General features: G+C 38.2%; 1 protein-coding gene across 1 annotated transcript; it reads left to right on the top strand.

Annotated features, from left to right (window-relative positions):
* Nucleotides 1-7,568: 7,568 nt before the first annotated feature.
* Nucleotides 7,569-11,047, top strand: LOC123963930 (zinc-binding protein A33-like). Its single transcript, XM_046041048.1, has 3 exons — nt 7,569-7,615; nt 7,846-7,926; nt 9,221-11,047. The coding sequence occupies exons 1-3, from the start codon at nt 7,571-7,573 to the stop codon at nt 10,886-10,888; spliced, it is 1,794 nt and encodes a 597-aa protein (XP_045897004.1). The 5' UTR covers nt 7,569-7,570; the 3' UTR covers nt 10,889-11,047.
* Nucleotides 11,048-16,413: the final 5,366 nt, after the last annotated feature.

The following is a 16,413-nucleotide window of genomic DNA, read 5'->3' as shown; positions in this document are numbered from 1 at the left end:
TCTTCACATCTGCTAAAACTAGAGTTCACTAGCAGAGACCACGCCAAATGATGTACAAAAGGTACTTTATTTGGTGAGCGAGATGGTCCGGGAAGGAAATGATGGAGGGGTCGAGAGGGGAGAGATCAAGTGGGTTGATCTGGGTCATGGTGGCCGGAGCTTCTAGGAACCCAGGGGACTTGAAGGTGGAGGCACCTCTCTATAAGCGTCTCGCTTTACGATCCCCCTGTGGTTCCTGAGTTAGAAAAGAACATTACTTTGGTGGAATTATGAAATTTAGCATGTATGTCTTTGATGGTAGGAGGAAACCCAAGCAAACACTGGAGAATATGCAACACAGAACTCCACACAGAAAGGCGAATTGAAAGAGGAGAGAAACAGGGTTTGGGGAGAGGGGGGTGGTCTTGTTCCTGAACCTCAATTATAATAACTACATTTGGTTCATCGAGATAAGAAGTAGGTGGCATTAATTCTCCTGTCAGGTGTCATTATACCATTGTAGAACAAGAGGACGCAGCAAGATGACTTAGATAAAAAGCACCACCAGTCAAACCTCACATGGTGGAAAAAATGCTTTGTTTACATCTTGATTTATACGCTGAATCTGTTTCCACTGCACTTTGTGACATTTTGTTTTTATCGACACACCAACTTTTCCACCTCAGCCAAGACTAATAATAAGAATAATAAGAATTTATTAATAAAAGAGAATAAACAGAGAAGTACTAAAACACAGTTGGTCCAGAGACCTGCTGCCTATGGCGGCTTCGGACGTCTGGCCCCGAGCAAAGGGATGCATCATCATTTACACAGTCTAGGTTTCTATTTTTTGGGGAACAGAGATCCTCTCCAGGCCTTCAATGAACATTCCAGGAGAGGAGAGGAACAACAAGAGGGGGGAAACACCAAAACAATCTCACAGCTCTGACCTAAACCCTAGTAAATATGGACAGACTAACATAAGGAGTATATAGAGGAGAGGAAAGGTTAAGGATAAAAAAACACAATACATATATATCTATAAGACATAACAATGATAGTAATAATAATAATAATATTAAAAGAACATACATAAAAGATTAAATGTAAGAGGACACAATTTTCTGCCATAACAGACAACAACTAACTGCTTATTCAGTATTTTCAGAATCTTCATAGACTTTTTTTAACCATCTGGATGAAATTATATTCTGCAGAATCTTTTACCTGTTTTACAAGATGTGAGTTTCTAATCCGAACAGATGGTAACAATCACAAAGGTTATGAAACTATCATATTTTTATATTTTAATTAGTATAGTTTAGTTATTTGTTTGATATCTGGAACATCCCTGCTTAATTGACCATTTTTTAAACTCTCTCTCCTTCTTTCCCCAAACAATGATTGTCTAGTCATAGCTTACCTCCAGCAACTTGGCTCAGGAAGATCTGACAAGTTTTGGGTATTACAACAGAGTTTTACAAAAGATGTTGCAAAAGATTTTGAGATTAAAGTAGAAAGATTTTGAAAAATGTATTATACCGACATAAGTTGCATTTATACAAGGACAAGGTTGTAATATTACTAGATGTTTATTTTCTACCTTGAAAGAGTGGTCCTAATAATCTGTCATAGTATATATTTTTATTTTCTATGTTGCCTCTGTGCATGGTATTGATCCCACTCTGCACCAAGAATCTCCTCTTTATCTCAAATACAGTTCTCTTCTGCTGCAGTGAAGCTAGTTTCATATTGGAAGTCAACTTTTTTAGGCGGTACAAGTGAAATTACATACACACAGATAGTTGTGATACTACTATAATTGCTACAGTCTCAAACTGACACACACACACATACAGAGTAGTGATGTCAGATTAAAAGGTGCCTCAGGCTGCAGATAGAAACCTTACTCATCCATCATCTCTGACTGCTGATATAATTATTACACACACACACACACACACACAGTATCTGTCATATTCCACTGTTTTCTGTACTACTCTTGAGGAAACAACCAATTTGTTCTGAACATTTCAATTTAACTCACTCTTCTTTCTGTCTCTCTCTCTTCAGCTGATTGACTGTGAAATACTGCATAGCACAACAAACCCCCAAAAAGTACTACAGAGCAGAGCAGACAATGATAATACTGATGGATTAAGTATTTAAATCCTTTACTTCAGTAAAAGTATTAGCACACTGTAAAAATAACCCATTACAAGTAAAAGTATGTAATCAGGAAAATGTACTTAAAATATTAATGCAGAAAAACATTTCCTGTAACTGTTATAGTACTATATATTTGATTAAATTATTTTTACTCATGCATTAATGTAAAAGCTGGATTTTACTATTGTAGTTGTTGACCTGAAGCTCATTTTGAACTATTTTGGATCTGACTGCAGCTAAAAAATATTTATAGATCAATCTGCTGATTATTTTCTCCATTAATTGATTGATTGTTTGGTTTATAAAAAATAGGGAGAAATGCCATCAGAGTTACCCAACTAACAGTCCAAACCTCAGTAAGAGTAAAATTAGACTAAAATCATTTAAAGGAAAAGCAGCAAATCTTTGAAAGCTGGAACCTTGAAATATTTCACATGAAAAATAACTCTTTGTATGTTTTGTAAAGTAACTATATATCTGTGAAATAAATGTAGTGGAGTGGAAAAGTGCATTTAATTAGTTTCATTGCTACCTGCTGGACAAGACTGAGACAATTTTATTATTAAAACCAAGTTTCAGGTGAGTGGAGTAGGTGCTGCGATGTTCCTGAATGTTCTCATCTTCTCTTCATTTGTTTTTGACTGAATGGCAATGCAAGAGAGTAGCTAGCCCAGCTGCTACATTAGCTTTGCTACTTACTTCATCACTGTAATGTTTTAGTTGATTCATATGGTTGTTGCCTCGTATCTGCTGTATGTGTAGATGCAATTTTTAATTATGCAGTTTTATGTTATGTATAGTCACAGAGATGGTTTGAACTTTGTGCTCTGCTTTTTCAACTTACATGTGGAGAACCACATGAATTACATATTTGTGGTGACTCCACTCTTCGTTATCTATACAAAGAGTGGATTATGAATGCACATCAAAAGAAAATATTGCTCTAAAAGACACCCATTGCGTTTGTTAAACCCCAGACAAATGTTTCAGAGGAAACAAGCAACATATTGATTGACCAATAGTATTCATCCTTTGTGGACCAGTAATGGGATCAGTAAGTTTCATGTAAACAAACTTTGACACACCCATCCCTATCCTTTGTATATTAATTTCCAGTAACTTAATTTTTCTTCTATAGGCATGACAGTGGTGTACACCAGCATGTCAGGAAAGAGAACAAGCATGAAAACAGATTAATTACTGAGGTCCCTTTCCATAACAAACTCCGATTAAATTTTTGAGTCAGGTGGTGGAGACAAAAAAGTTTTATTGCAGATGTCACTCAGGCTGAACTGTGTTCAGTACAAACCAAGCAACAGACAGTGTATAATAGAAAAGATCCGCACAGAAAAGACAGACCAAAGCTGCTGTCAGTTGCAGAAACGCCACTCACCATCAAAGGAGAAAGATTGTGTAAATCTGCTTAAACAGACTTTGGCTTCATGCAACATTAATGTGAAGAGCTGCAGTGGAAACTCGCTGACTGCTGACAATACAGAGGGCTGTCGACCTGTCTGACTGACTGCATGACAGCATGTGTGGTGGAATCACTCGTGCAGTTAACTTGCTGCACGGTTAGATGTTGTATCTGCGAAGGTGGGCAGATACTTTGGTTTATGACCAAATCATAAACCAAAGTACTGGGCAAATGAAAATATTGGCCTAGTGCTAGAGGAAACATCAGAGAATTACGAAAGTGATTAAACTTCATCCTGGGGGGAATAAGCTCAATGTCCATCCAATACAAGTAGATGGCTTTGTTTTTAAAGTCCTCCTCCACTGCAAAATGGGTTTTGCTTTTTATATTGATGTTTGAGCTCCACTGTGCAGAATGATGGATGTGCAGAGATTGTTTTCACAATAATCTGCTGAAGGGAGGAAAAGGTTTCTCTGTGCTCACCTTAAATCTCAGTTTAACACATACCTGCAGGATTTATGACATTACAACTAGTTTTGAAGCCAATTAAAGAGTCCAGTATGACACACACACACACACACACACACACACACACACACACACACACAGGTGAAGTGGAAACTTAAAGGTTCAGTGTGTAATATTTCTGAGGATCTATTGACAGAAATGCAATATAAGATCCATAACTATGTTTTTGTGTTTATTATGTTTTTATTACCTTAGAATGAGACATTGTATTTTGTCGCCATGTTTCTACCGTAGCCGACAACGAACAAACAGCGCTACAGTGCCTGTTTTGTCATCACAGCGTTCTTCTTCTGCTTGTGTAGTGTAGACGCCCGTCACCACATTAAATGCGTCCATAGAAGAATAAGAGGAAATAATAATAATAATAAACCGTCTCTGAGTAGTCTTCTGGTTTATTAGAAGTAAGAAGAGAAGTGACATTTGGACAAATGAACGAGCACAGGTGTTATTTAGCACGAGAGCCGACAGCCTGTGGATCTTAATACCATAACGCCAGAGGAGTCCGACAGATGCAGACAGGTGATGGCAAAAAATCACAGACATAATTGGTGTGGATATTCCCAGATGGAAGGCTTTGATGTGGGACAGATGGTTTCAAAGCGGAGCTGAAGTTGTCTGTTTTCTGCTGGACAGGTAATGTTAATTAAGTTAGTCGGACAAACTGCTGTTTGAGAGCTTTAGCTATTAGCTGGCCATAATCACAGAGAGCCGTGAAGTGTTTCCCCTGTCAGTGTGTGAAATATGGATTAATTTCATGTGCCTAATTATTCTCCAGCCTGTGGTTTGGCTTTGCTGGTTATGGTTACTTAGCGAGACAATCAGTAACATTAATTGGCAATAAAACCGTTACATTAGCTTAGAGCATGGAAGCCAGGTAAACTTTTACTAGTAGAAAAACATTTATTGTTAGTTGGATTGGTTTATTCTCCAGTGCCGTTCTTTGGCTTGTAGTGTTATGTTAGTTGGATTAATTTCATGTAGTTACTCCCTCTCTCTCCAGCGCTCTGTTTTGGCTTTGTATGTTACTTTGGTGAGACAATCAGCTTCCAGCATCGAAGCTCAAATCAGCAGCTAAACTTTTACTGCACTGGTAGAAAAAATATGTAGTTGGATTGTTACTCCATGTAGTTCTTCTCCAGCCTCTGTTATGGCTTTGTTATGTGGACAGAAATGTGCCGTTACCTTCCTGAGACAAACAGCTGATAAATATTATCGGTAATGAAACGGTAACATCAGGGAAGCTCAGATCAGCAGCTAAGCTTCACATTTTACTGCCCTGGTGGAAATCATGTATTTCTTTTTACTGCTAAAGGTGATACATAATAAGACCGTGCGCCTATCAAGTGACCAATAATGAATACTTTGTGAATTTGCGTTAAATACTTTATTGGATATTGCCTTCCACTGTGCACACAAATATGTAATTTGTACTTTCACATGCTGAATGCCCATTAAAAACGTTGCACCGTTTTACCACAAGCTGAAATTATGGCTGTCAGTACTACTTTGTGTTTCTGTTGCATTTAAAAAAAAGACATTTTGGTAATATTTGCAGATTGCTTATCTAATTTAGCAAAGAGCCTTGATCCTCACCTCACTATGCCTTTGTAAACTTCATGTATTATGTGTTTTATAATGGGCTGTGGTGCAGAAACAATGAGGCTTACATTATCCTGTTATCTGTCAGTGGTCATACTTGATGCACTAGATGTGATAGTGTTAGTCCAGATGAGCCAACCCTCCCAAGATGTAAAATAATATATTACAGGAGTATGAGACATCATGTAGCACTTAATTTCTTCATGTGGCTGTTGTTTATTGATGAAAAAGTAACAATAATATTCCAAAAAAATATTTGGTTTGTACATAATTTATATCATTTCTTAACACATCTATCTAAAGAAACCTCATTTCTTCAATGGCAATCTCTTTTATCTCATAGATGACATCTTTGTCCTGTCTCAGGCACCATAGCTACACTGCTCGTTTGGGGAGGGGGGGTGCAATTCGCAACTCTCACCACTAGATATCACTAGAACTTACACACTGAACCTTTAAAAACACCCAGTGCAACACTGACAATGGACTTTTCACTGAAGCAGGAAAGAGATTGAGGTAGAAGGAGTAGATGTGGTAAAAACCAAATCAGACACAAATTATTATTCAAAAAGAGTATTTTATATCTGTAACTCCAGAGCGTCATTTTAGCTGCAGTGTGAGACATGCGTGTACTCATGTTGTGGGGTTAACGAAGTTGCCTCCTCACATTTAAAATAAACCTGATTTTGTCTTTCCTGCTGCTCCTGTTTGCCATGTATTTTTTCAACCTCTCCTGTCATTCCTTAGCCTACTGTTCCTCACCTGTCCACTAGGCGTCCTGAGTGTGTTTTTCACCAGCAGCCCAACACTTGATGACATCAGTTATCGCTCACACATCTGTGGATACTTAGTTCCTCCAGCAACCTGTTTTGTCTTGTTGCCTCAGCTTTACAAACGTGTGCTATCATTACCACACCTTGGGAGTGAGACCGGGTTGGTGTGTGTGGTGTTCAGGATGACAGAGCTGCAGTCCGGATCAGGTCGTGTGAAGTTCAGTTAAACACAGCAGCACAGCAAGATTCTTTAGCACGGACAGGTCAGTACAGTTTGTTTTTTTCTTGCTTTTAAGTGGTACTCCATCTAAGGTGTGATACTGACTAACATTTACACTGTTACACCCGTTAAAAGAGACAGTAAGTGTGTCTGTTGTGTTAATGCTAAGTTTAATAACTTACACTTTATCTCATGCTTCAAAACTGCTGTTGCACCTGCTTTCTGCTGTAATGTAAATATCAAAGCCGTGTGCATTAACTTGTCACATTCATGTAGCCTGATGATGAGAGACAGAAAAATAGAGAGCTAACTGCTTTTATTTCATGTGTACATGACGTTTCAACCACAGATAAGCTGTGAAAGAAATAAAAGAAAAGAAATAAGTGAACACACCTGGACATTCAAGTTATTGTCATTATCATTGCTATCGTTATTATTATTATTATTATTACTTTGATTGATATTTGTAGTATTACCACAATCATTGTATTCCTTCACATGTCTATGTGGAACTTGTGGCATTGTGCTATCGAGGTTTCTACCTGTTAAAGGGAGGTGTTGCTCGCCCTTGTCAGTAGATGCTCATGTGGGGAATTGCTTGGTTAATGTAAATAATGCACACTAGACCTGCTCTACAAGTGCAATGAGGTAACTTATGTAATTAATTATTGCTATAAAATAAAATTTCATTTAATTGAACCTCTCTCTGACTTTATTTCTTAAAAGCGAGTAGCCATACATTTAGCGACTTAGGCTATTCACACCAACAGGGAAAAGGCGATAAATACATTCAAATATATTGCATTGTAATTTATCCAAATGCATGCTGATCAGAGTAATCGCAGCGCCGGGTCTCTTCCTCTCCTCTCCTGCGCAGGCAGGGGCATGCACGGGGACGCCACTCGCTGCAGGAGTGGGACTTCAGTTGTTGTGAGTCAGTCATTTTACAGTCTGTGGTTTCTCTCTCTCGTTGTCAGTGTAAACATTTCTCTCTCGTTCAATTCAGTGGGGTTTTATTGGCATGGGAAACACATGTTTAAATATGCAGTAAACATGCAGTAATGAAGTGTATGCGTTAAATAGTAATAAAAGCAGAAAAATCTAATTCAAGTGGTTATCAAGGTCTTCTGGTAAAATAATGGTATCTGGTCACAATGCAGGCAGCTCAGAGAGACAGGGAGAGGCATGCTGAAAGCAGTGGCCTGACAGGGACATCATGCTCTGAAGATACAGATGATCAGGTGAGATATTGGAGTGTGAACTACAGTACAATTTAGTAATAATCAAAATCAAGATTTCATTCACATCTGTCAGTGAGCACAGAATTGTATTTTTGAGACAAATCAACAAAACCTTATATGGACTTACTTAAAAATCCAGTTTTTTGTTAAACAGATAATTTGTCCAAGTACAAAATTAGTTTACTTTAAATGTGAATTCAAATGTGCAAAGTAGTGCCTAAAATGATATTCCAAAGTTGAACCGAATATCGTAGAATTGTGGAAAATGTACTTTAAATAATTATTTTGGACATACACACAACAGATTTATTTGCCAAATCGTAATATAATACAGGAGACAACGCACAAAGAATCTTTTAAAAGTATTTAGCTATTGGTGTTCTTAATAGAGAATTATGTTTATGTAATATTTTGTGATCACACTTGCAAGATACAAACTGTGAATAATGTCCTGGTGTATACTGGCAGGTTATCTAACCAGGAAATAATTAAACAAATAAATACAGGTGTATGTTCAGTTTTTTTCCTTTGCCTTATCTGTGGTTGGTGTAATTCTAGTCATATCCACATCAAGTAAAAGACATGGGTGAAAAGACATTAGTGTGCCAGTGTTACTCACTATTCAAGTCTATTTTTAAATAAATACTTTTGTACTCTTACACAAGTTATGTTGATGACAACATTTCCCTTTACTTGAGCACTTGTTTTTAACAGTACTTTTACTTGAGTACAGTTTTTGGCTACTAAATCCACCTGTATATTTGGAGGATGAAATACACAACACAAAAGACTTGAAAGGTTAAAAGATAGCTGCCAAAAATATGTCTTATGACATAATATTATGAAAACATTTGTACTACAGACAAGAAGTAGATTATGTTACATTACAGGTTTGAGGAGTTTGAAATCCACCTTTAAACTACAAAGAAAAAGGAAAAATGTCAACATTACAGCTGACATGAATTTTTGTTGCTTTCTACAGTATGACTTTGCCTGTAACAAACACATTTAATGTTTGCTAAGTTCTAAAAATTCAAAAAAGAGAAGAGCTACAGTGGATAGAAAAAGTCTACACACCCCTGTTAAAATAGCAGGTTCTTATGATGTAAAATAATGAGACAAAGATAAATCATGTCAGAACTTTTTCCACCTTTAATGTGACCTATAATGTGAACAATTCAATCGAAAAACAAATTGAAATCTTTGAGGGGGTAAAATGAAAAATTAAATCCCCCAAATAACCTGGCTAAATAAGTGTGCACACCCTTAGACTAATACTTTGTTGTCGTTGCAGAGTTTCAACATGTCGGCCGCCAACTATCTGTTGACTGAAGAGCAGCTTTTGTGCAGTATCTGTCTGGATGTGTTCACTGACCCAGTCACTCTACCATGTGGGCACAACTTCTGCAAAAATTGCATCACACAGCACTTGAATTTTAATTCCCAGCGCCAGTGTCCAATGTGTAAAGAGCATGTTGATAGAAAATATAAGCCTGGGATCAATACGTTCATATCCGAGATGGCTGTTCAGTTCAGACAGTCAGCTGGAAAGAAAGCCAGTAACAGCTCAGCACAACATGTTGCCAAACCTGGAAAGGTTTCCTATGACATTCCTAGACATAAACGGACAGCCCTGAAATTCTACCTGCTGTTAGCATTAGGCCTGGTTTGCCTGACCATCTACTTTGCAACCAAGGTAAAGCTTCATCAAACAGTGTCCAGCTTGAAAACGGATCATCTGTTAGATACTGAAGAGACAGGCAGCATGTGTACTAAGCATGGCAAACCTCTGGAGCTCTTCTGCAAGAATGAACAAATGCCCATTTGTCAGTCCTGCGCTGACTCAAGTCACAGATTTCACCATTTTGTTCCTCTAAAGGAAGAATATGAGGTTAAGAAGACAGAGCTTAGGAAAACAGAGGCCAAAATTCAGCAGAAGATCCTGCAGAGACAACTAAAAACTCAGGAGATCAAGAATTGGGTAACGCTCAATAAGGAAACTGCAGACAGAGAGATGGCAGATGGGGTTCAGGTCTTCGCCGCTTTGATACAGTCTTTGGAAAAAGCCAAGACCGAGCTCATTGGAATGATTGAAGAGAAGCAGAAAACAACAGAGAAACAGGCCAAAGGTTTCATCCAAGAGCTGGAGCAGGAAATCTCTGAGCTGATGAGGAGACGGGCTGACGTGGAACAGCTCGCTCACTCAAAAGACCACGTCCACTTCCTCAAAAGCGTTGCATCCCTGAACGCTGCGCTAGTCACCAAAGACTGGACAGAGGTCAGTATTTGTCCAGCGTCATATGAAGGAATCCTGAGGACAGTCATGGTGAGTGCTGTGAATCAGCTGACAGAGACCGTCAGAGAGGAGATTAAGAAGCTGCGTGAAACTGAGCTAAAGACCGTCCAGCAGAATGCGGTGGAGGTGACTCTGGATCCTGATACAGCACATCCTGCTCTCATCCTGTCTGATGATAGGAAACAAGTACACAATGGTGATGTATGGAAGAAACTCCCAGACAACTCAAAAAGATTTGAACTTGGGATGTTTGTCTTGGGAAAGCAGAGTTTCTCTTGTGGAAGATTTCACTATGATGTCGAAGTTAAAGGAAAGACCTCATGGATTTTAGGATTGGCCAAAGAGTCAGTCAACAGGAAGACAGAACTCAAAATAAACCCTGAGAATGGCATCTGGGCTATATTTCGGAGTCATAGAAAAGAGTACTTGGCACTTTCTAGCCAGTCTGTCCCTCTCTCTGTGAATCATCATCCTGAGAAGGTGACAGTGTTTGTGGATTATGAGGACGGTCTGGTCTCCTTTTATGACGTAGATGCTGCTGCTCTTCTCTACTCCTTCACCGGCTGCTCCTTCACTGAGAAACTCTACCCATTCTTCAGTCCTGGTACTAGTGACAGTGGCAGAAACTCTGCCCCTCTGGTCATCTCTCCTGTCAATACGCAATAACTTATGGCTTTAATATTGTTATTAGGGTTTTTAAGGTTGTGGGATTGGGTAGCTGGTTGCTATGTGCAGATGCTACAGTTCTTTCCTGTTTCTTTACTAGCTGCTAGTTAGCTTCACTAACAAATTACACCCTCTCCTGATCCTAATCACTGTGGTAACAACTTCGCCCCTCTGATCGTTCCTCAGTCACACTCAGTGCTTGACGTGAAAAAAATAGGTGCCAGTACTCCTTGTTCACACACTATGTAGAGTATCTCACAAACCTTTTGTGAGATACTGGATAGTATTTGTAACAGCTTATTCATTGACATTAAACAAATCAACTGTTTCACAAATAAAAATGTTTTCTAATATTACACCACTGTGGTTAAGGTTTGATTAGGACTAATGCATTTAATATAATTTCAAATAATATTATAGACTATTATATAGTTTACCAATATAATATCAATTCCAGTTGGACAAAACAGCAGTAATCATTTCTGTGGGTTGTTTTCTTTCATTAAGTTGTTGTGCAAGAAAAATGCTGTATGTGGTGGTTAGTGGTGGTTAGCAGCTTTATGCAAACGGCTGCATGAAAAGCACCCAAGCATTGACTTATTCTGTCTCCGCCGCCAGAAATTAGCAAGCAGGACAGATAGGAAAGAGGTGAGCGTCACATATAGCCCAGTTAACCTGAAATCGCGAGGGCAGAAAAAAGAGCTGGTAGCTTGTGAGAGAAAAAGTCCTTGATTGATTGATTGATGGTCATCACCACCTTCTGTAACACAAAAGTCAAATACAAAATCACACAGAAACATTTGGGAAGTTGATTTTCTGAAATAAGTTTTTTAAAAAGGGGGGGGGGGGGGGGGGGGGGGCTCCAGATTTGAGAAAATGTATTGCAAGAACCACTTAAAGAAATCCTGATTTTCTCTATTTTAAAACAAAAAGAGTAGTTCTTTAATCCAGGAAGTATATGAGTGACAGAATTTTGATTTCCAATAAGGTATAATTCAGATAGCAATTAGAGTAGCGAAGCCAACAATATCTGTTTTTGATCTGGAACAATCACCAGACAACACACAGAACACTAAAAACATTTGGTTCTAGATTTACACCAATAATAAGTTCACAGCTTGTGAACTATCAAACTGCAAAATCTGTAAAAAAAATAAAAAAAATAAAAATTAACACACATGCAATACAACATGTTTACCTGTATCGATAATTTTGTAATATCCTCAATATCCACTTTTTAAAAATGAATGGAGACACAAAAGTTAGTAGCCTACTGTAATAATATTTTTACTTCATTCACTGTTTACACACATAACACAGTTAGAAAAGGAGTTGACAGCAGTGACTGATTTGCATTATACAAAACATATAACAAAGTCTGATTAAATGGGGCTTGGCATGTTATCTCAAAATATCTAGCACTATCAATGTTTGCATCTAAATCATGCAAATTAGGAACAGTCGCTGTGGAGAGCCCCCAAAGATCTGTGGGAAGAGAAGTTTCTTTCTGTGGATAACGTAAACTGATCATATAACTGTATGTGTGTTAGATCTCTCCCTGCTTTAAAACAGCTAATTCAAACTATCAACTAGTTATGAATCATGAAGTTGCTGTGAAACAGCTGTGTTGAAGCAGGGAGAGATTAAATCATGCAGGACAGGTGGTAACTTTCTTTGTGGGATTTAGTTGTATAATATTGATAGCTATTTTGTAAGCGAACACAATGATCAATGCATTCAGACTTCTCTCAATGTTTTGGATAATGCTAACCAGTCACCTACCGTTACAAAAGTAACACAATTACAGTAACATATTGCTTTTTGTTGTAACGCAGTAATATAACGCATCACTAAAAAAAAATTGTTCCAATTTCAGTAACACGTGTTACAACGGATTTTTAACCCAAAATTAAGTGGTGTTGTTTTTTTAATAATTCACCATCACCGAGAAACATTTCAGAATCAGAAAGTAAAACACTAATGTTATTTCCTGTTGCAAGAATCCGATGGTCGATATTGTAGGCAGGGTGCAAACTACAGGATAGCTCGGCTCCTCTTAAGATGGTAGCTCCCTAGATCAATCATGCGGAAATAGATTTCTATAGGCTATGTGTTTTAACAAATTACTGTACTTTCATGATCGTTCATCCTGACTGAGCCTGTCCTAGTGTCGGGAGATTAAAATAATCATTGAGGTTATGCTGCTGTACCTCATGCGTAAATGCGCACAGCGTCCTTTTTAAAGGGGAAACGAGAATGCATCACATTACGTCCTGTGGGGGAAGTAAAAAAAACTGTTAATGGTTATTTCCTGTCCTGACAGTGGAGCATGCACCGGCAGCAACTCCACAGTGGAGGTCTGCTGTTGGACCCCTTTCAATTCATCCTCACTGACTATCAAAAAAAGAAAAGAGAGAATCACAAATTACAAAATCAAGTTAAACATCCTGAGAAAAAAGCCATAGGGAAGCTTAGTCCTAAAGGCTAGTCACTGTGGCTCATTAGGTTAGGCTTATCCTTACTCAACATTCAAATGTCCTACATGCTCAGTGCTCCTCATCATTTGCATAATTCAAACAGTTGTAGTTATTGACTTGTATTTGTACTAGAAACATACATACAGTGGGGTGAAAAACTGTTTGCCCTCTTCCTAATTTCTTGTATGTTTGTCACACTGAAATGTTTCAGATCAAACAAATTGAACTATCCGACAAAGATAACACAAGTAAACAAAAATGCAGTTTTTAAATGAAGGTTCTTATTATTAAGGGAGAAAAGTAATCCAAATCTACAAGGCCACGTGTGAAAAAGTGATTAGCCCCCTAAACCTGATAACTGGTTGTGTCATCCTTAGCAGCAACAACTGCAATCAAGCGTTTGCAATAACTGGCAATGAGTCTTTTACAGCGCTGTGGAGGAACTCATCTTTACAGAATTGTTGTGATTCTGCCACATTGGAGGGTTTCCTTTTTTAAGGTCATGCCACAACTTCTCAATCGGATTCAGGTCAGGACTTTGACTAGGCCACTCCAAATTCTTTTTGTTTTTCTTAAGCCATTCAGAAGTGGACTTGCTGTGACTTGAGTGTTTTGGATAATTGTCCTGCAGGTGACAGTGAATTCTTGGTTCCATTTAAGTATTCCAGGTCCTGAAGCAGCAAAACAGCCCCAGATCATCACACTACCACAACCATATTTTACTGTTGGTCTGATATTCCTTTTCTTGTTTATACACCAGATGTAATGGGACACACCTTCCAAAAATTTAAACTTTTGTCTCGTCAGAGTATTTTCCCAAAAGTCTTGAGGATTATCAACATGTTTTCTGGCAAAACTGAGATGAGGCTTTATGTTCTTTTTGCTCAGCAGTAGTTTTCGTCTTGGAACTCTGCCATGCACGCCGTTTTTGTCCAGTCTCTTTCTTATGCTGGAGTCACGAACACTGACCTTAATTGAGGCAAGTCAAGCCTGCAGTTCTTTGGATGTTGTTGGTGTTTTGTTTTTTTTTGACCTCTTGGATGAGTCGTCGCTGCGCTCTTGGGGAAATTTTGGTCGGCTGGCCACTCCTGGGAAGGTTCATCACTGTTCCATTTTTTCACCATTTGTGCATAATGACTCTCACTGTGGTTTGCTTTATAACCTTTTTTCAGACTAATAAATCTCAATTACTCTGTTTCTCATTTGTTCCTGAATTTCTTTGGATCGCAGCATGATGTCTAGATTGTGAGGATCTTTTGGTCTGGGTGTAGCTAGAGAAATTAAACTCAGCTTTCCAAACATGTGATAAACCACAGTTGATTTATGTTTTAACGGGGGGTCACTTTTTCACACATTAATTTAAATGTTTTTGCAATTTAAAACTAATTTAAAAACTGCATTTTTTGTTTACATGTGTTTTCTATGTCTAATATTTGTTTGATCTGAAACATTTCAGTGTGACAAACATGCAAAAAAATAAGAAATCAGGAAGGGCGCAAACACCGCTGTATATATATTTTGCTACATCTATAGCATTTTTCTCTGTGACCTTAAATGTTACTGATACGCATGTGTGACTGTTTGCTACAAATTCAACTGTCACAGGTGCGCAGTTGTGTTGCTCCAATAATACCTTCATAGCTAAACTATGAATCAACAGTTTCTGTTTGTAGAAGGGGATTAGCAAATGACATTTTGAGCTCTTTGCTCGGGTGTGACAGATGTACTTTCCATGTTGTGAGTTGAAGATAGATTACATTTTTGGGGTTATGTTAGGTTATGGTTGGTGTAGCAGTGTGTTTTGTTTTTTTTCACATGGAAAAAAAACGTTTTTGTACAAACAGGTGGGCTACACTTTGCCTATAAGATTTTCAACTTCTTCAGTTCAGGAAACATATCATTGTAACTCCAAGAGCAACTACAGCTGAAAGTACGTACAGATTGGATGGATTATGCTAATGTATCAGAGGCCAGGTACATGATGGGAATGAAAATGAGTGTGTCGGGGCTGGTTGGTTAGGATATGAAGCAGATTATGGAAATTTGATGGTGTGGATTTCAGATTTCCTCCAAAGCTCAAAGACTTAGAGAGTTTTATCTCAAACAGATTAACTTTCAGTGGAGCTCTGTCTCTCTCAACTTGTCTGTCTCTGTTTTCTTTCTGTCTTTCTACAAAGGTGTGTCTCTCTCTGCTCATGTTTTTCCTTCAACTTCAATGTGGCTTATTAAAAGCTTGAATGAAAAACATCTGGTATCAGTGGCTGCCAAAGGACTGTGAGAAGCAGTCCGGATGACATGATTGACTTGCCTAACTACCTGCCTACCTGTCTACACTCCTGCCTGCGTACTCTGCTCGAGCACTCACTGTGCGTCAACATGCATTTTGGGGGACTGGCTTTGACTGCCTTGGAGGGAGGGCTGAAGGGAGTTGGTAGGATTTTTTCGGCTGGATACATTCAAAATGTAGCCAATGTTGCCAACCCCAGCTTTAAAGTATCTTTTGTTTCTGAGGTGTTTTTTTTACAAATAAAAGTGTTAACTATGACTACTTCCAAATTAAAACCACCTTGTGTTTTGGTAGATATGAAGCTGGGTGGAACTGACATGGGACAGTTGCTCTGGTCAGACCGGCAGTTCAGCAGTGCGTGCAGTAATTAGGCAATTAGCACCTGAGCTACGGGTGTATTATCTCTTTGTCCTCCGAATGGTAATGTAACTGAGCTCTGTTTGGGACTGTGAACTGACACATACACGTTTTTGGGGGGACGGGGGATGGTAATATGATAATAATAATAATGATGATAATAATAATAATAATAATAATAATAATAATGAAAAAACATTATTATTGCACACAAAACCCAAATGTAGTGACATTTTACTTTACCAGCTTGAAGAAGTCGCAATAAAAATCCCACCAACAGTGAAAATTAAAGAGACATTTTTATTGAACTTTGACCAAATCAATTCCTTATTATGTGACATCATGGTTGTCATATCATCTCTTTCCTAGTGTCATCTACTATCACTGGAACAAATAACGTAACA

The sequence above is a fragment of the Micropterus dolomieu genome, linkage group LG23 (genome assembly GCF_021292245.1).
Source record: "Micropterus dolomieu isolate WLL.071019.BEF.003 ecotype Adirondacks linkage group LG23, ASM2129224v1, whole genome shotgun sequence".
In the NCBI taxonomy this organism is placed as follows: Eukaryota; Metazoa; Chordata; class Actinopteri; order Centrarchiformes; family Centrarchidae; genus Micropterus; species Micropterus dolomieu.
Note: the sequence above shows the minus strand (reverse complement) of the source record. Positions and strands in the feature narration are given on the sequence as shown.